This window comes from Cataglyphis hispanica, chromosome 26, assembly GCF_021464435.1.
Source record: "Cataglyphis hispanica isolate Lineage 1 chromosome 26, ULB_Chis1_1.0, whole genome shotgun sequence".
In the NCBI taxonomy this organism is placed as follows: domain Eukaryota; kingdom Metazoa; phylum Arthropoda; class Insecta; order Hymenoptera; family Formicidae; genus Cataglyphis; species Cataglyphis hispanica.
This window is the reverse complement of record NC_065979.1, coordinates 1584251-1604653: the sequence shown is the minus strand read 5'-3', so window position 1 is coordinate 1604653 and position 20403 is coordinate 1584251. Positions and strand designations below refer to the sequence as shown.

The 20403-nt window shown below is 35.7% G+C and overlaps 2 protein-coding genes across 8 annotated transcripts; one reads left to right on the top strand and one right to left on the bottom strand.

The window, feature by feature from the left end:
* Nucleotides 1-689: 689 nt before the first annotated feature.
* Nucleotides 690-9977, bottom strand: LOC126858574 (inositol polyphosphate 5-phosphatase E). 4 transcript variants are annotated; one of them, XM_050609019.1, is made up of 8 exons: nt 9021-9977; nt 8704-8782; nt 7941-8432; nt 6556-6774; nt 5420-5729; nt 4781-5340; nt 4233-4701; nt 690-4113 (listed from the first exon to the last, which is right to left on the bottom strand). In XM_050609019.1, the coding sequence occupies exons 3-8, from the start codon at nt 8419-8421 to the stop codon at nt 3999-4001; spliced, it is 2154 nt and encodes a 717-aa protein (XP_050464976.1). In that variant the 5' UTR covers nt 8422-8432; nt 8704-8782; nt 9021-9977; the 3' UTR covers nt 690-3998. The 4 variants fall into 4 exon arrangements, with proteins under 4 accessions (XP_050464976.1, XP_050464975.1, XP_050464977.1 ...); XM_050609018.1 differs by having other exon boundaries at nt 8704-9977; XM_050609020.1 differs by lacking the exon at nt 6556-6774 and having other exon boundaries at nt 8704-9974.
* A 226-nt stretch (nt 9978-10203) lies between these two features.
* Nucleotides 10204-20322, top strand: LOC126858566 (uncharacterized). 4 transcript variants are annotated; one of them, XM_050608995.1, is made up of 7 exons: nt 10204-10351; nt 14148-14315; nt 14569-15780; nt 15867-18119; nt 18223-18404; nt 18711-19032; nt 19120-20322. In XM_050608995.1, exons 1-7 carry the CDS (start codon nt 10300-10302, stop codon nt 19320-19322), a joined length of 4392 nt encoding a protein of 1463 aa, XP_050464952.1. In that variant the 5' UTR covers nt 10204-10299; the 3' UTR covers nt 19323-20322. The 4 variants fall into 4 exon arrangements, with proteins under 4 accessions (XP_050464952.1, XP_050464950.1, XP_050464954.1 ...); XM_050608993.1 differs by lacking the exon at nt 10204-10351 and adding an exon at nt 11901-12029; XM_050608997.1 differs by lacking the exon at nt 10204-10351 and adding an exon at nt 12891-13640.
* The last annotated feature ends 81 nt before the right edge of the window (nt 20323-20403 follow it).

The following is a 20403-nucleotide window of genomic DNA, read 5'->3' as shown; positions in this document are numbered from 1 at the left end:
TTTCTTTTGAACGATTTTAACTACGATACTAGCGATTCGAACTGCGTTTTGTAAAAGTGGAATACAATAGGTTCTATGGATCTGTTTATAGATGAACTGGCTACACTAGAATTCACAGTTTGTCTTTTTCTCTCCACCTTGGAAGGAGAAAGATAAACTCTGAATTAGTGCAGTAAGTTCAGTTCGGTTCAGCTCTAGAGAACAGCACCTTTATTTGTCGAAATAGCGGGAAAATTTAAAATGTACCCAGACAGCACACAATATTTATAAAATATTTATAATTATTTGAATATTTTATAGATATTTATAGAATATTTTATAAATATTTTTGTGATCTTAGAGATTTAACAAATCATAAAGATTTATCATAAATATCATAAAAATATTTATAAAAATATTGAAAAATATTTACAATATATTATTATATTTATTTTTTACTTTTTTTTTATCATAAATATTATATAAAATATTTAGTATATATTTTAATAATCTATCGAATAAATTTTATCATTTCTTCTCTTAATGTATACAAAATATATACAAAATATTTATATAATATTTCAAAAAGTAAATAGTAAAAAATATTTATAAATATTTATCATAAATATTGTGTGCTATCTGGGTATTGACTTGTATTGTTTGATTCGTCAAAAATAATCCGATCAGGAGATATAAACATCTCGGCGCGATGACACGTTTAAGTGTTTTTATTTAAACATATAGTCGAATACATTTAAATAGAATTCGTTTCGTTCTCACAACGAAAACATTATGAGAATGTTTTTGTTATGAGAAAATTCTACTTGTCAAATCAATATACACGCGTATTGTGTGTAAACAAAATAAAACGATGTGCTTTATGCTGTCCATTTTTTAGGATTTGCGATCGAATCCTGTGCGTTTCTGATTTATGATGGAGATAATTAGATATATACTTTATTCCACATTGACAGGTTTGCATGTACGTTTGAAAAGGTATCACAGTACAGTAAGAGTTTCAAGACATTTATAAAAAGGGCAGGCATCACACATTACTAATTACCTAAATGTCTCAAATAATCTCTTATTGCATATATTAAACCATGCTATAAAGCACTCATTGATAATAAATATATAATTTATAACGCATATGCATAATAGAATATCCTCATGAACAAAAACTTTATTAAGTTAAAATTATATATTTTGAAAATAATTTATATATAGGCAATAAATAATCTATGCTGGGCATGACTGGGCACTTACAGTTTATGTTTTACAATATTGTTTTATTTTTCTATTTTTTTTAAATATATAATTAATATAAATAAACCAGTGTGTACCCATCAACAAGTGTGTATATGTGTGATGTTATATAATTATAATATAAAATTATGTTTATGTATCTCATTGCATATCAATTCATACATATTGATAATTAGATAATCAAATATAACTACAACATAGATTATTTATTTTACCTTATTTTTTTATTTTATTTCTAATTAGACCAGAGATCTGAATTGAATATAATCTCAATAGAATTGCAAGCATACATATTGAGTACATAACTATGTATGTAACGATTTAGATAAGGCATGGTTAAGGCAACCTGCTCAGTAGACTTAAGGATCTTGACCTCAACAATTTTTTTCTTGCTTCATTATTGAAGCTTCAGAATTAGTACATAAAAGATGTTTTTTAGGCACCTAGATTGAAAACCTGTCTACATAGTTACAAAGAAGAAGTTATCACAAGTTCATTAAAATATGTAACCCGACACGAAATGTATCAGGACATATGGAAACATTTTTCTATTTTAATTTTTCTACATTAATTTTTTGTTTAGAGCACGCACGAGCACCTCATCATTTTTCATCTTTTGATACTTTACTCGCAATAAAACAATAGAATACATATGCATATAATAATTTAAGCAATAAATATTGAATCACATCTTTCTTAAAATACTTGCAATTCACTTATTATCTAACATGTACATTATATATTTGTCTTTTCTTTTTCAATACATTATGCTATAATAAGTATAAGCACTTTCTTTTTCTTCTCTATTAAACGTTCTGCAATATTCTTGGAACTTTTTAAGCAAATTAAACTCCACTCTCCCCAAGTACATATGTATTGTTGTGAAGTTTAATTTTTATATATATTGTATATTTTTTATACTGTTCAACATGTATATAATTACATTATATTTTTGTTAATAGTTTGTATATTGCTTTTTGTCAAGCAATAATCTCTATTATATATATGTATATTATCTTTTCTTCAATTTACTAAATATGTAATATTCCCTAAATAGATAATATTGTGCCTATTTTTTATATATAAGATAAAATCTATATAAGAAAAACTCTTGAAAATATTGTGTGCAATATAAAGTAATCGAAAATAACAATAAAATAAATTAATAACATGAATAACATAATCAAATAATCAAAGACAATATGATTATAATAAATTATAATCAAATTGAAAAATATACATTTGTATTTACGAATTTGTTTAATAATTTAATAGTCATAACTAATAATAAAAATATAAAAGATAACTATGAATAAAATATAAATCTTAAAAAATAAAATATAAATCTTAAAAAATGCCATGTTAAGTATTAAAAAATTATATAATATGACTATAATATATTGCATTACATGTTGCAGCACATGTACACATCTATCCTTCAATTATTTTATCACATTTTTGCTATAGCAAAAATGTTAGATCTAATACTGATACATAGACATTGTTTACTTATTTGTGCGTGCATACTTGTTATTGTGTAACAATATTGTATAGAAGTTTGGGGTTTTATAATTAGCCGTATTTTGTTATTATTATCAATATTTGCAGTAAAGTGTTGGTAGAAGTAGTTCAAGTAGAACATCTCTCTCATTATCTAGAAATCATTTTGTCACTTCTCAAGATTAATGTTGTACACTATTCGAAACTATAATATAATTCAAAATGACAACACTAGTCAACTAATTTCTATTTCTCTTTAATTTTTAGTAACTATGTATATAATTACTAATGCAATTATCCTACATGCTTAAAAAAAAATATTTTTTTTGTGAATTCTTCTTTGAGATAATGCAATGTGTGGATGTGGTCCCAATAAATAAGAATATAAACTTAATAAATGGAGATATTATCTCTAAATGTTAGCGACTAATATAATTCTATTGTAATGTATTGGCCCAGTAATTTATAGTCTATAATTTGTATTACATCTAAATTGAACATAAAAACATTTGTTTCAAATTAAAAGACAGTAAATTCAATAAAAGAACAACTTGATTTGTAACGATGATTAATTTCCATAAGCAATTTCCATAATCTATTTATAAATATTATTCTTTTGATATTCATAAAATCAATATTTTAAAATATTTTACACAAATTCTTACAAGTTTCTTGAAATTTTTTAAATATTAATCGAATTGCATTTTGATAATAACTGCACACATATGTATCAATATATACTGTAAAAATTTGACATTAAACAAAATTTATAAACATCTTATTTTGTAATTTCTTGGCAAAATTGAAGAGTGTGCCACACACAGATAGCCCAATAATATTTTACTTCATATAAATTCTCATATAAGTTCTCTAATATACATGTGGCACAATACAAGTATCGGAAATATACCGACGGTACATTTACAAAATTGTCATATCATCATATAAATCACTAAACGAACAATTTATTTCACTCCTTGACTAGATTTTTACAGTGTTCACTGATAATCTACTATACAAATCCCTCTTCTCTCTTACTAGAAAAATGTTTCTTACCACTGCTATAAAAAAATGGACAGACTTAGTAAATATATAAATCGAACAAAAGAAACGTGGCATCTATTATGAAAACGATCATTTAAGCGATCATTTTCTCGTATCGCCTGAGATATTAAAAATCCGGCAAATGTCTTTATTCCTATATATGTATAATCAAGAGCATATTTACACGCTCACAATAATATCCAATTGCTTTATTGGATCGAACAAACCTTTGAAGTTCCGAGAGAATCATCCATTGCCGCCGCGCGCCTCCTAATGCCTTCCAGATATATCTCGCGATTGAAAAGACCAGCGCCAAGCGGAATTCTAAAAATAGATAGCAGCATATAGACTGTTACCGATATATGTGTAATATACATATAGAACTATTTGAGCTATATGACTTTCGTCATTTGATAGATTTTCAATAAATGATAGACACGTACGTATCAATGCCTGGTCTCAACGTAGTTTTAAAAACTCCCCAGACTGGTTTGTGATCCGAAGTGCAAATACTGGGAACGGAATCGTACACTAAGCATTCTATAGCCCCGTCTTTATGTGAACTGGCGCTCTCATGACTAACACGTCTGATGTATCCTCTGGTATGACCCTTCCCTTTGAAAAGGATTCTATCAGTGTACGCGGGAGTGCGTTGCTTGCTGCTGGAATCAAAATTTTGCGTTCCTGGATCGTATTTATAAGTAGGAGGAAAGGTGATTGAGGCTTCCTCGAAACCGCGCAATACAGCTCCTTCGTTTAGAATAGTTCTCAATTGATCCTTGCGCAAGTTTATCGGCGATTCTTGCGGAAAGCATGTATTCGTGATCCACTGGATCACTTCTTCTCTCGGCTGAGCTAGACGGAAGTTTAAGTCACCACACCAAAATACGCAATCAAAATTTTGCGTTACATCTGAAAAAATTCACATTTATTATTACATGCAATGTACAAAATGTACAAGATTATTGATATTGTAATATATTCAGAATACCTTTACTTTTATGCCTGGTAGGTAGTTCTTTGGGAAGGTCAAGATTTCTAACTATTCTTTTTATATCATTGACCCGTTCTTTCACTTTATCTTGATGTGCGGTCAAGTGAGCGGTGACGAAAAGAAAGCTGGTGCCGAATATCATGAGAGCTATCGCTACCGCGCCCTTTGTTCTAAATGCCGTTCCGGTTCTTGTCGAGAAACTATCTTCTTCCGGGATAGAGCAGAACCAGATCAGATCTCGTCTCAGAAATAATGCAAGGTGAAGTGTACCGAGATAACTGCTAGTGAGCAACACGTGCGATGGCCCGAGTGTTTCCTGCAAAGCTGCTTCCCATTCGTTTCGTTCGGAGCACGATTCTTGCGTTCCTATAGCTAGCAAGTCGGGAACAGTCTCTATGTCGGATGGCAACATAAAATCATTCAACTCCTTTGGTGGAGTCTGACCGTTCATGTTCCATGTGCCGATAAAAATTTTCAATTCCCGATTCGGCAATACTTTCTCGAGTTCAACCGATCCGAGTAAAGAATTGGCGGCGATCCTTCCGTGAAGAAAATTTCTGCGAAATAAAATTCGGTTAAATCATTGGTAAAATGATGTGAAAAACAGTACCCAATTTCTTTAAAAAAAGAATATACCTTTCTCGTGCTTTCTGAGTAGGAATCAAATTAAGTACTTGTGCGGCGAGTAACGATTGCTTCGCTAAACTATCCATAGACGCTCCCATTTGGCAAAAGTAACGATCTTTCTTTTTGGATAGAGCATCGTGCGACGTTGAACGCGGCTTATGTTGGATCGGTGCACTTTTAATAGATTCTGGACTAGAATGTCTCATAGAGTTTGTCGGTGAGTTTACAATCAAATTATCCGCGGATCTTCTGTGAAGCAATTTACGACGCAATTGTCCCGATATACTCGGCGATAATGATCCGGAAGAAGAGTTTTCACCTGAAACAGTTTATTATGATACATTATATATGAGATTTTGTGAAATTAGAAATCATACGTCATAGTTGCGCCAAAAAAAAAGATCATACATAATTTTGAAAGCAAACATATGATTGAACAATTATATCTTGTGCCTAGAAATTAGATTCATAATAATATTACGGTATTCTAATGCCGTAAATGAAACTAAATTGCTTCAATTACCGCCTACCACCATCTTAGCACTCTAGTGTGCAGATTTATAACATCATTGAAGTTTGTTAACATTCAATTGCTCAGCATGACTTATCAACACCTTAAAATCTTCTTGTGCAATCTAACACGTACACATCAGTAAAATTATTTAATTAATATAAAATATAATAATACATATTTGGAACTAAAATAGTCCATGCTATTTGAATCAAGCAATTTGCCATACTAATCCCAAAGTAATATTAGTGTTGTTCCAGTTCTATATATAAATAGATGTAAACCTATGTATATAATCATCCTACTAAATATATGCACATCCTAATATTTTATTAGAAAATAGAAGTATATAAAAAACAAACAATTATAGATGCGCACAGACAACATCATAGCATTAGACATATACCTATTACTCAACACATTTATATTTCTAATCTAATTTAGATAAAATAATTGTATATAATTTTCCCAATAAAACTAATATATTTACACATAAACATTTATCATTAATTTAACAATTTTATAATGCTGAAGTGAAAAATTCAATACCCCATAAGAGAAAAAAATGTAAAACAGCAAAAATATAAGAATCAAAATTTTAAGCAGCATATAAATTTCGTGTATCATTTTGTACCTTCTTTCCTCAGCTTTTCGCAAGCAGTTTCATGATATTGAATCATACTGTAAACTTCCATAGGATTGTAGAACTGCCGTTCCATTTGCAGGAAGAAATAAGTAATATACTTTCCCTTTGTAAAGTAATCATCCTTAAAGTATTTCTGAATTTTTTCAGACTCAACCAGATGTTCATTTTCATCTTCTGAAGATTCTTCGAATGAGTCTTCCGTTGAGTCTGCAGAGAAGTCACTATCTTCACTACTCTCTTGAGAAACTATTTTTGTTTCTTTTATTAAAAATTTACATGTATCGCTCGTAACACTAGCATTATTAAAAAGAGGTTGTAACATTGCGCTATTGGAATCAAGATCTTTTGTTTTATTATTACGGCGCAATTTATCAGTATCTCCTAAATATGACCGACAAGTTACTTCTACATTTTCCTGTTTTAAAAATGCAATTTTTGTATTCATATATCTATCTGATCCTAATTTAAAATCCCGCTCGTTTTCTGTAACATTATACTTTTGACAATCTGCATTCTTATCATCAGCTACATTAAGATTGGAATTTTTACTCTTTTCAATAATTACATTTTTACAATCACTTTGTATATTCGATAAATTTTTATAATTATATTCTTCTTTTTCAGATGGACTCTTTTCCACAACTGTTACACAAGTTTCACTATTTTCAGCGTTTTTCGGTGTAATCTTTTGATCAAAATTACAAGATACACTTCGCGAATTGTCAGTCTGTCTATTATCAAATATTTCCTCCTGTCTATAGAATTCTGTCTGCCTTTCTAATTCATCTTTCTTTTTAAATACATTTCGTAACTTATTAAGGAAAGATCTCTTTCTCTTTTTTCTATTTGGACTCGACATTTTCAATGAATTATTCACACTTGTACTGATCAAGAGCCATGCACACAATGTGTGTCACAGATAAGATGTTAAAGATAACTGACTGTTACTAACTCCACGTCTACAATATAATCACAGCTTTACATCAATACATACACTGGAAATGTAATGCTCTGTTTTGCAGGCTTTAGAATGTAAAGTAGAGGGGATGTGCAAGGTCATCTGAGCATCATCAAATCATATTACACCATGTACAGAAAAAGAAGAGGAGTAATGCTTAAGTGGAATTAGATATGAGGTAATATTGCATCAGAGTATTGAATAATTTTTTCATACCATTTTTTTTTTTAGAATAAAATATTAGATTCCATTGTATATTGCGAATGTGATTATTTTATTATTCAATCGATCAATCAGAAATGCTTATTTATTAACTTGTTAGAAACAGGATATTTTTAATATGTAAATTTCGTATTTCTACCTAACTCATTAATAAAACTTGATTAGTATAATGAGAATGTGTTTTCAGGCTTACCTTCTATATAAGTACTATAACGCTGCTCCTTCCTCATTGTTACATTATTTCTTTTGACTACAGTTTCTTGAGCCATCTGGCCTTGATCATTTGGAACATGCATGTCTTCCTTCTCGACTAGTACATCCGTTTGACGATTCCCGTTGATGGAAGCTACCTCGGATTTGACCGAAGTACGACTTAACGTCGTAGGGGAAAGTCTACTGACAGTTAAGCTCTGGGGTGGTGTTCTGCTGCGTTCAGTCATGGCGCAACACAGGGACAGTTTAGTGCTAGTTTGAGATCCATGTTGTGAGTTTTCTATCTTAGAATTTTTATTCGAATCCCCGTCTTTGTACGATGGTTCCAAGCAGCCGACCTTGGTCTTCTTGTTCATAAGTATGCGACAAAGAGACTTTTTCTTCTGTTTTGATTTTGGAGATACATCTACTTTGGCGATATTTGAAACACTAGAGATGTCATTTCCATCGCTCTGCTCCATAATACTCGCAGCTAATGCATTTAGTACAAAAGATCAGCGATTATTTTTTTTTACATTACTATTCTCCTTGATTATTTGAATAATTTTTTTTTATAGTATAATTAGTAAAAAATTCTTTACAGTATATATCAAAATACATAACGTGGAAAAAATTTTTCAAAGAAAATGATAGAAATATCTCTTCTATTTATAAATGATTAATAAACACACTTCCACATAAAGTTAACATGCAATCTCTCTTATTTGCTGTTAAAGTACATCTAATATTAAAAAATTTCTTACATTGTCACTGTTGTTAAAGACGTCGTTTATGTCAATTATTTGTGCTTCAATAAATATCAAAGCTTGTATCTAAATTCCTCTGTAGAATCAATTGCAATGTAATGCATAATGACATATTTTATAAGTACTTATCATCACATAATGTTTTGGTATCAGTTCCATTCTCAGTCAAGTATCTTGTTATGGGACTACATATCAATCCAAATATTTAATGCGAGCAGATACTCGGTATCCGTTTCACTCGATAATGTACTGATGATATTAAGTACATTGTTAACATATAAGATTAATACTTAAGAGAAATAATACTTTTGAACCTTGGACTAGAGTCGAAAAAACAGTGTGCAACTGCAAAATTTAATCTATTGAATCCGCAAATCCTCCCGCAGTTGCTTTTATATAGGAGGCACAGGACGAATCCATTAGACGAGTTACGTCGGGTAATCACGTCGCTTCTCATTCAACATTTCGATCGATTCGCACAATCCTGTGGCATTTAATATATTTTTGCATACACATTTCAGAGTCTGATTGTCATAAGGTCGAACGACGCTGCTCGATTCGCGCGTGTTTATTTCACGGTACTCGTACTACATAATGCGTGCATGTAGATACGTACATACGAGATTCCGCTCGCATTGACAATCGGCGTCGACACGTCATTCACGCCCGAAAATCCATAACAAAACCGCCGTGATTCGAGCGCGTGTACGATCCACTTTGACTTCAGCCTCCATTCCCGCAAGAATAACACGTCGAGCCCATCGCGCGTTTTCACGAGCCACAGGCATACATTTTCCCCTTTCATTTATCTCTCACCGCAAATCGTTAACAACACCGCGATTACGACCCGCATACTCTTCTGGCGCCGCGCCGACACGATTCGCGCAGCCGTTGCGTCTGCCGCAGCAGACGACGTCAGGTGTGGACCGGCCGAATTTAACGATCGACGAATCCGCCGTTCGTCTCTCTGCGCGAGAGGGATGAAGATGACCGGAAATTATTGTTATCTCGCGATAAAACGTCGCGACGCGGAAAAGCGCGCGCCTGCGAGAAATCGAGAGAACGAGAAAACGCGCGAGAAAAACATCTGCGATAGCGCACAAATGTCAAATAGAGCAGACGACAAGGACTGTCGCCATGTTGATTCGGCGCGACAGCGCCAGGAATGGCTAGAGTCACCGGATGTCATCGAGCATCGCTTTTCGACCGCCATGTTTATTTTAACGGACCAATAGCGGAGCGTGTAGTTGGAGATCGTCACGTTCATGTGTTAAGCTAGTTTTTCATACTGATAGTTCTTTCCGACGCTCATTCTTAACGTCAAAAGACGTCGTGTGACCAAAAATGACAAACTGACATTTCTTTATCATTAATCATTATTTCTACTTTTTATTGTGAAAAGGTATTTTAATGCGCGGCTGATCACGCATGGACCAAACATGGCTGATCGCTTATTACCTCTTCCAATCTCATTATTCTATCGCGTCGCACCACATATACACGCGGCGCACACATACTTTTGTTGGCCAGTGGCGGGCTGTGTCGTGATAATGTTTTGTTTACATCGGGTGCGCGACGGCGACGGCATCCAGGATGCTCGACGAAAATGCGAATGAAGAATCAGTCCGCAACGGCAGACGTAGAGGTAAACTTTTTCATTTTTTTTTTTTTCCCTGTCAAATGCTTCTGATCGCGCGTCCGCGCTTGAGGACGTTCCCGCGAAATTTCCGGATCGAACAGCTGATGACAAAGGGAATTTGCGCATCGCAAAATTATACGCTCAAAATTTGCATCCGAGATACGCGATGTGTGACATCGGTCGCACATTAATAGGTTTTGCCGCGAGGAAACAATCGGCGAGAAATATCAGAGATCGACGAAGAATCGAAGATATCGGGAATCGACGCGCGTTTCGCGCCCCGGGAATGTTCGAGAAAGAGGCGAAATAAGAGCAGCTGTCACATCGTACATATATACGCACACACATACACACCACACGTGCACTCATATTTACGTCCTACGCCTTTCCCGCGAGTCCCTGCTCCCGAATAACACATTTCGAATATAGTACCCCGAGAACAGAGGGAGCGACCTTGGTTATTTCGCTCGATTAAGTATCGACAGATAGGTTACTACCAGCAGCGGTTGCGAGCTATTCTTCAAAGGCGAGTATTTAAATAAAGCTGAATTTTGGGATTTAAATGAAATATTCAACGTTGATTCGAGAAAGCTTTATGTGTCCTCTTGCGTTAGGGAGAAAAGAAGAATAATTCTGAAACTTTGTTAAGGCGGAAGGTTTTCGAAATTGTAAACGGTACGCGTCGCATTGCGACAGAAAATGTATGAATGATACAAATTCATAATTTCGATAATGAAGTTTATATCAGTATTTAAAAAAATTGTATTGCGAGGAAATATTTGTATGAAATTATCGTTAATGATTTAAAAAGTTAAAATTTTATTTTCATTTCTTATTTCTTTTTTTTTTTTTAGATTATTTTATATTTAAATTTTTCTTAATAAAATCAAGATTTTTTTATTAAAAAAAATCCAATTTGTAGAATCTAGATAGCATACAATATGTAATAATATTTGTAATAATTATTTGAATATTTTATAAATATAATCAATATATCAAAATATCTTATAAATATTTTTGTGATTTTATATTTAACAAATCATAAAGATTTATTATAAATATCATAAAAATATTTACAAAAATATTGAGAAATATTTACAAAATGTTACTAAATAAATATTTTTTACTTTAACCATAAATATATTTAGTCTCTATTTTTTAATAATATATCGAATAAAGTTTTTATAATTTTTTCTCCTAATGTATACAAAATATGTATAAAAAATTTATATAATATTTTAAAAAATAAATAGTAAAAAATATTTTATGAATATTTATCATAAATATTGTGTGCTATCTGGGAATTAAAAAAAAGAATCTGTATCGCGTATCTTCTTGGAATAAAGATGATATAAGAAAGGGAGAAGTAATGTAGAATAAATTTTTTTTTTCCTCAACACGAGGTATATGTGGGGGAACAAAATCATTGAGAGAAACTCTCGGCCGCTCCCGTTGTGTTTTCCTCGCGTCTCGCATCGCATCGGCTCTCACACGGCTCTCCCGAAAACGGAAACGTGAATCGTGCCGCCAGCCGCCACCGCCAGGTGTCGGGCCGGCGTACCGTACGGCTGGTTTGCTATGTAGACGGCCACCATTGTTGAAACACTGCTTTGGTTGATGCCCCGACGATTTTCGGGGCCGAAAATCGTAAATTCGCCCGTGCGGAAGGGTCTCGTTGCGGTAGGTACGCGATAAAGTCCGATCTCGCGGATCGTGGCGGAGTAACGTGCGCCGCGACGACGGTGTTCTTGCTCACGAGCGAGATTCACGCGACGATCGGGTCGTCGCACACATCTCGATAATAGTTCGTCTGTAGTCGTCGTGTCGTAGTAGTACGGCGTGCCTCAACCGGGAAAAACGCAGTGAGACTCGTAGTGCGTGGCCATCGATTTGTACGAAGAAGAGAGAGAGAAGCGACGAATCGTCGTTTCTCCGCGTGTCGTAATTGCGGTGCGATCGGCGCACACACATACACACACACGCACGCGCGCACACACACACACACACACACACACCGGATTGCTCCCATGGACATTGTGTAGGTGCGACGTTAGAACGTGCGTATCGTGCGTGTTGCCCGCCGGTGGCAACGCGACGCCGTGCGTGCGTACCTACATTCATTCTCGCGTATCGTCTTCGAGAGAGAGAGAGAGAGAGAGAGTGTGTGTGTGTGTGTGCGTGTGTGTGTATGCGTGCGTGCGATACGTAGATTCGCCGCGACTGCTGGCGTGCGGCGTGAAAAGTGCCAGGCACACATCGGTCGTCCCTTAATACGGCGCTGATTATTACTACTTGTGCGGTATTTTATGAAATTGCGATCACGCGCGCGCTCGCGCGATAGAGACAGCGATACGTCATCGTGCACGCATCGGCCGGCGGTGACACGCGGCTACTCCGAAAAAAAAACGGGCGCCTCCTCTCTGCGTCTCATTTGGATTAGACGTTTCTCTCTCTCTCTCTCTCCCTCCCTCCTCTCTTTCTCCTCCCTCCCTCCCTCCCTTCCCACTTTTCTCTCTCTCTCTTTTTCATACTCCGAGCTCGCGCGTGCAGTAGCATTCGCGCGGCGACGCTATCGATGTGTTAAAGTGTAGTACAACCGCGCAAGTGTACAGTGTATGTACTTGTACGAAGTGTACAGTACGCAATAAACGTATCGTCGTCGTCGTTGTTTGCCTTTCGCGTGTATACGTGCGTGTCGTGCGCTCTGTCCGCTCCCTCTTTCTGTCTCTCTCTCTCTCTCTCTCTCTCTTTCTCCTCTCGCTTCTTAAACGGTGTGTACGCGCATACGTGCGTACATACCAGCAGAATTCGCAAAACGCACGCCACGAGTTTGCAAGGTACGCCGAGATCAGCGACGATTGCGAGCAGCGTGCGATATCGTGAACCGAGTGTCTCGGCTAGAAGACGACGATGTCGAACTAGATCGTCGGTTTGCGGTCTCGCGGCGAACCGTTAGACACGTTTTCCGACATCGAGCGATCGCCGGTCGACGCCGCGAAACTCGCACTCGAATTTCTGCGCTCCAACCGTTAATCTCTCCTCCTTTTCTATCACTTGTGAACGCGCGAACATTGATATCCCACGACCACGACAATCGCCACCGTTATCCCTTGCGCGATCCTGCGACATCCTGAGAAAAGGTTTCGCGTGCGAATGCTCGTGCGATAAAACTCTTTTGTGACGGTTAAACTTGAAAGTGTGCGAATCAATGAGACGCGGATACGTATGATAGATAGATGTTTGATAGTCAATGTCGATGGATCGTATGAATAAAGGCAAATGCCCATGACAAAAGGTAGAAGTCTAAAGCGTATGTATTTTAAAGTAACAGTAAGATGAGAAACATGAAAAGTGTATTTTATATTTCCTACAAATGTTCCCTTGCCTTTACTACCAAATATTTGTCTTGAAATATTTATCCTGATAAATAAGAGCAAATATTTTCTCTATTTTATTCATACGAACCAATATTCTCAATCAGAATACAAGCTGCTCTAAGTTGCGATCTGTTAATATCAGTTTATTCATTCTGTTAAGGAATGGTTACATTATTGGTTTTGCTCGAAATTGAATTACAGTTATTGTACATTAGAAGTGTGTAAAAGATGAAGAAAAAGTAGTTCTTGCATTCTTTGAAATTTTGTATCACGTATATAGAAAAATGAAGCAATAAAGCAGCTTGTTTAGATTAATTAAAATATCTACGTATTGTATAGACATATAAAAGATTTATGTATAATTTGAATATGCAATATATGTTTATTCAAATAAAAGAAAGAGAATATTTCTGTTATGATTACAGAATCTCTGCATGTATCTAAACGTATATCACAAGAAGAGAAGTTTAAGTTTCTGGATGTAGAGCCATATTATTTCTACTCTCAAAATATAAATGAGCGAGATAATAAAAATAATCCAGATCTTCATTATGGTGTGAGTTGTCATGACTCTTCTATTGTTCCCAACAATGGTAAAATATAATTACTATGTTATCATTTTTCTATATATGTTCTTTATTAAAATTAAATAATTATGAAAAAAAATATATTTTATATTAAAATATAAAAATTAAAACGATATATATATGTAATAGCAAAATAAATTTTAATACAATAATCTCAAGTCCATCTAATCTGTTTTTTGAGTTATATTTCTTAATCTTCTTTACAATTTAATCAAACTCTTAATATAAATATGAATTACGATAAACTTTTTATTTCTAGGACTACACATATTTGATGTTGCGCCACAATGGGCGCTATCAAACAATTTGCAGTGGGTTGATCTGCAAGCATTGGTAGCACATAATACTGTGCAGGACATACATGATTTACATAACAAAGGGAAAGATATCACAGAAGCTAGTAATCTAAGTTCAATATATTCTACAAAGTTGTCGCAAACGGCACGACACAATAATAGGATAGCGAATTGTAATATACTGAGTAGTACGGCTAATGAATCACTATCCAGACAAACGAGAAAATTGGAGAAAAAACAGAACGATAGGCTGGATAATTGCCAGAAGGATTTTAGTGTAGAGACAGAACTTCAATTATTAAATATCAATAAAACAACGGAATCCATATATTCGTTTACAAAAAATCAAACCAAAATTTTGCCTAAATCGCGGAAAGAACCTTATTATGATACAGATGTCAATTATTTTAGTTATGTATCAAAGCATTCAATTAATACGCAAAATATTGCTGAATTGAAAATTGCATTGGACAATATTGAACATAATAAAGAAAAGGAAGTTTGTGATTCTGGTAGCAACATTTCTGTAATTGATAATGAACCACTTGATTTAGTAATAAGTTCGAAAGAAAGCCATAATTATAGTCAGGCGAAAGATCGAATCTGTAATTATCCATATTCATCAATTGGCTATAAAGGGACACCTTTGGTGGATGGTGCCATTTTAAAACAGAAACATCATTCCCCTAATGTACAGAGTTATAACACAGAGTACAAGAATATAGATTATGGTTTATTGAAACTTTCTGATTTAGATGAGTTGTCATGTAATTCAGGCAAAGATAAAAAATTGTTGAAAACCATCAATAAGTTACATACTAATAACAGTGAAATAAATGGGAAAACTGTAACAAATGATTTGAAACAAGAGAGAGCACATATTTTGGACAAATACGTTACACACGTATTACCACCGCGCTTAAGTAGTGACAGTAAAGCATCTTGGACACATTTGCAGTCGAATGCCAAATGTAACAATATCAAGAAAGAGTGCTGCACCAAGGAAGAGGCACACAAGTCAGAAAATACTGATTTGGTGCAATTGACCACCTGCATTCCAAAATTAAGCAATTGGGCTTGTTTCGAAATGTCAGGACAGTATCCAGGTCATAGCCGACCACCGGTTGGCACACCTCCACCGCAAACTGTCTGGAACCATCTCACACAAGGACCAGGTAATTTAAGTTTCCGACTATCTGTATCTTAACATTTTATAATGCTATTCAATCTTAATATGATAAATAATTATGATGATTTTTAGGTCTCAATATTCACTCAACTTTATCCAGTGCCGCATTGAGTACAGCCGGGTTCTACACACATCCATCTATGGCGCGAGCATCTCATTTACCATCTCAACTTACTCCTCAACTCGCTCATACACAAGCACCACCGACATGGCATACACCCACGGTCCCCTCGAAAAGTGTCATGCCGACTAACACACCGGGCAATCCCCTATTCAATTTACACATGATGGTGGAAAATCGGCAAAATCAAAATCAATACAGAAATTCGCCTGGCTCGCAGAGCACGCTAGATCTCTCGTCTACGTCGGAGATTATTCCAGAGAATTATTCTCGAATAACTCAGGATATTCCAATCAGTTTGACCGCAAGAAATGTGGACAAAGGCAGTCGAAATGGTAACATAATTTCACCGCCGATACCGCTGAACGGGGAAACCTCGTCGGATAGCGGAATCAGTTCGTCTGTACCAACACCGAACTCCGTCAGCGAACCGGTCTCTCTATCAACGAAAGAAGTCACCACACCTAAAATAACAGTGAAAAACTTTGAGAGCAATTTAAAGGGAGTCGCGAATCTTCATGATAAGATTAAGGAAATAAATGTAGATAATTTTTCGCAGAAAGTGATAAATTTGCCGCCTAGTGTGACGATAGAAAGAGTGATCGCGGATAAGAAGGAGCTCGAAACTCCTGTGAAACCTAAGGACACGCTGAGTGTTATCGCGCAAGTGCCAAGGAATGTCTTACCTGTTATAGTCAATCTCACGTCCAAAATGGAAAAAGACGTCACGGATAGTCCTAAAAGAGAATCCTCTTCCGAAAGAGATAGGAAACATGACGAGACGAGCGTGAGATCGCCTAAGAATTTGCCGAAGAGAGGAAAAAAGGGTGTCGATTCTCTGTTAGAGAAATTAGAGGGTGGCAATAAGAAGCTCGGGAGTACCGAGAATATCGGTTCAGTGATTGTGATGCCAATAGAGGAGAAGGACACATCTAGTGTTAAAAGTATATCGCCGGAGAGACAAAAGTCTAAATCACCGAATCGCGAGGATGAGGTCGTGTCGCCTTTCAGCAATGATGATTCAAACGACAATACCAAGCAGCGAAGGAAAAGAAAACTTGAAAAGCCTGTAAGTCGCGAGGATGAGGTCGTGTCGCCGGCTTTCAGCAATGACGACTCAAACGACAATACCAAGCAGCGAAGGAAAAGAAAACTTGAAAAACCTGTGAGACTGAGTAAGGATTCGAAAACGGAAGTCGAAGATATGGAACTCGAGCCCACGGAACCTACGGAACCGAGAATTATTGATTTGATGTCAGAAGAGACGGCTAGTTCCGCACCGACGACTGACGTTAAGATCGAGGAACAGATTGCTAGAGGAGCGGAAGAGAGAATATCGAACAAGACAATGGCGGACGAAAATGCGGAAGAAATATTGGAGGAGAATCAGCCGATTCGAAGGCGAAGAAGTAGCGAGGATACTGCGATTAGTAACTTGACGAATCCGGCGAATCAAAGGGTACGAAGAAAATCCAGTGACGATGCGTCATCCGAGTTGTTCAAGGTGACGAGTCCGAAAAATGCGAACAACACGACGACATCGACAACAACGAATGCCTTCGTTGAGGTCGAGTCAGAACTGGCAAAGATGTTCGCCGGGATCGTGGAAGCAGATTCAGATGTCAAAAATGAAGAATCAAAAGCGGAACTCGCGAGTACTGAGATTCAGGGCGATAGTGACGCTACAAAAATCGAGGGTCTTGAAAATAGTTTTCTGTCAACGACGACGGATTCTCAGAACGCTCAGAACAATCCCATTGATGTTTCCTCGACTGTAGATACAAAATTGTCAGGGAAGAAGGGTAAAAAGGGCAAGACGCAGGGCAAAAGGAAAATAACCAGGTCGTCGGAGAATATCTTCGGCACGAGTGATTCCCTGCCAAAAGAAACGAAGAAGAGGCGGATATCCAAAGGTTTGAAGAAACAGGATCAAGCTTCTTCTTCGAAGAAGGCGAAGAAAAACACCAAAGTCGACGGCCTCAGAGAAATGGCGTATGATTCTGGTTCGAACGCGAGTTCGATTAGATCGCGGGGCCCAGTGGTCCATGTGGAGGGACCTAGGGACAGTCCGTTGAGTATTCAAGTGGTTAATGCGCCGAGGGAGGAGGAGGAGGAGAAAACTAAGGAGAAACGGAAAAGTGTCGGCAATGGAAATGGAGGCCGAAGTAAGAGGCTTAGTCATCAGAATGATTTAGATTATAGAGGTGCGTACATGTAGGCGTAATGGAAAACTGTTTCTACATTTTTGTTACATGTTTAGCAAACAAGATTCACTTATCGCACATTTTTTGTTGTAATTTACGACAGGTAAAGTTAGTAGAGCAGGTCTCTTCAGTTCAACTTTATCGTCGCGGTATGATGCGCATACCACGGATTCAACTTGGGTCTGTGTATTTTGCAAACAAGGTCCTCATTCTATTGTACCCGGAGATCCGTCCAGACCACATCCAAATCTGGCCGGACCGCACATTGCAACTGGAACATACACAGTATGTATTTTTTTCGAGTAACGATGCTTTAATATTATACGAACTAGATATGTTAAATTTGCGTCAAGTAAAAAAATATGTATATTCTCATGATAATTTATTTTTTTTTTATCCATATAATTATTGTACTTTTAACTCCATATATGACTCTATTATATCAAGTTTTAAATGCTATTTTTATACAACAGTGATAAAACTAAGTATATTTGAGAGCGAAATATTTAAAATTTTTAAATGCCGCACTGTATATAGAAGGGAGAGGTTGTACACTAGCAATATAAATATAATAATAAATACGCGTAACAGGTTCCAGCAGGCGTATTAAGCGACTTATTTGGACCATACTTGATTGGCAAGGAACGGTTGGAGGATGGTATTTTATCGGCCGACGAACAAGAGATTACGACGGAACAAAAGAAAGGTGGCAAGAATAAGAGGAGCTTGAGGTACGCGGGTCTGGCGGATCAATTCTCCGCAAAGATGGGCAAAAAGAAACGTAATTCTATCGAAAGTAATACAAACGCCATCTTCACCGGTATGACTCTACATCCCGGTGGAGAGGAGCAACGATGGGAAGTATGGCTTCACGAACAATGTGCGGTATGGGCAGCTGGAGTTTACATGGCGGGTAAGATAACGTCACAAATAATGTAAAACAGTGTGATAGTATACGGATGTGAAATGAATAATAAATACGGAAAATGTGTTTTGGCAGGTGGCAGAGTGACAGGATTGCAAGAAGCGGTATGGGATGCCGCCAAGTCAATATGCGACTCCTGCGGCTTGACGGGAGCGAACATTGGGTGCGTGAAACGAGGATGCAAGGCTGTTACACATTATCCATGCGCATTGACGAAAGGTTGGCATCTCGACACAAATCAGTACATACCTAAGTGTAATGTTCATCGAGTTACGTGAAACTCCGGTGAGTCTGTGAACATAAGTTAATGTGAAAACTAGGTTGTATTCACATTATATCACATTGAAAACCGGCTTTAATTAGATGCACCGAATAAAGGGCAATAATGTAAGAGACTAAGTATATAAATCCGTTTTTATGACTGAAGATAGCCTTACTAGTTAGTAAGGTATACTCTAGTTGACAAAGCGCAGGAGCAAAACATCTTCATACATGATACAATCACTTGATATGTAATAAAGTTACAAGGGTGATTGGAATATAATAATAGGTGCAGACGAGAATGATATAATTGATGTAATTATAAATGGATAAAATCTAACAGATGGTTGATTCGATATTCTATCTCCTCTAATAGATATAAAGTCATCTTGTTTAATTAAATAAATGTGAGATGTTTTGAAATTACGCTTTGTATCATTCAACGTGTAAGTGTGTATCTGGAGCATGAAAGTATAAATGTGAAAGCAGTTATACTAATTTCCAGACATCAAGCGTAGAATCAATATGCTCGAAAAAAATACTTTCCAATGTACAAGATGTTTAAACAACAAGCTATTAACTGTCTCTGAGAATTTAAAAAAAAAAGAAAGAAAGAAAAAATAAAAAAATAAATGACGAATGAAAGTGAAGAAATAGAAACTTTTCTCAATTATTGAATTTAATTGATTTTCTTGGCCTGTGGCCTTGAACAGTGGCCTTTTCGACTTAATATAAAAAAAGCAAGATTTTTTTAATTTTGAATCTATAGAGTAGACGGATCGCTATCGAGGAATAATGATAATCAAAAAGGACGACGTTTGCTTTTTTATTCACATTTATGAAAAAAACATTACAAATTTTCTTAATAACATCATGTACGCAGGAATACATAAATAGGGCATATTGTACTGAATGTTATCGAATTTAAAATCTGTAAAATATGACAGCTATCAAAATTGGACACATTTAAATGCAGTAAGATGAATAAGTTCAAGTAACATATAGGTGAAAATTGAATATTCTCTGTGTTTTCTTTTTCACAAATCTCGAGCATGTAAAACAAGTGTTCTCTAGTGGATGTAAAAAAAGAAGAACTTT

Coding starts and splice junctions, on each gene's coding strand:
- LOC126858574 (XM_050609017.1), bottom strand. CDS start 7,426: ATGTCGAGTCCAAATAGAAAAAAGAGAAAGAGATCTTTCCTTAATAAG. Junction 5,730..6,555: donor CGAAAAGCTGAGGAAAGAAG/GTACAAAATGAT, acceptor AAACTGTTTCAG/GTGAAAACTCTTCTTCCGGA. Junction 4,702..4,780: donor TACCAGGCATAAAAGTAAAG/GTATTCTGAATA, acceptor GAATTTTTTCAG/ATGTAACGCAAAATTTTGAT.
- LOC126858566 (XM_050608993.1), top strand. CDS start 11,963: ATGCCCCGACGATTTTCGGGGCCGAAAATCGTAAATTCGCCCGTGCGG. Junction 15,781..15,866: donor CCATCTCACACAAGGACCAG/GTAATTTAAGTT, acceptor GATGATTTTTAG/GTCTCAATATTCACTCAACT. Junction 19,033..19,119: donor AGCTGGAGTTTACATGGCGG/GTAAGATAACGT, acceptor GTGTTTTGGCAG/GTGGCAGAGTGACAGGATTG.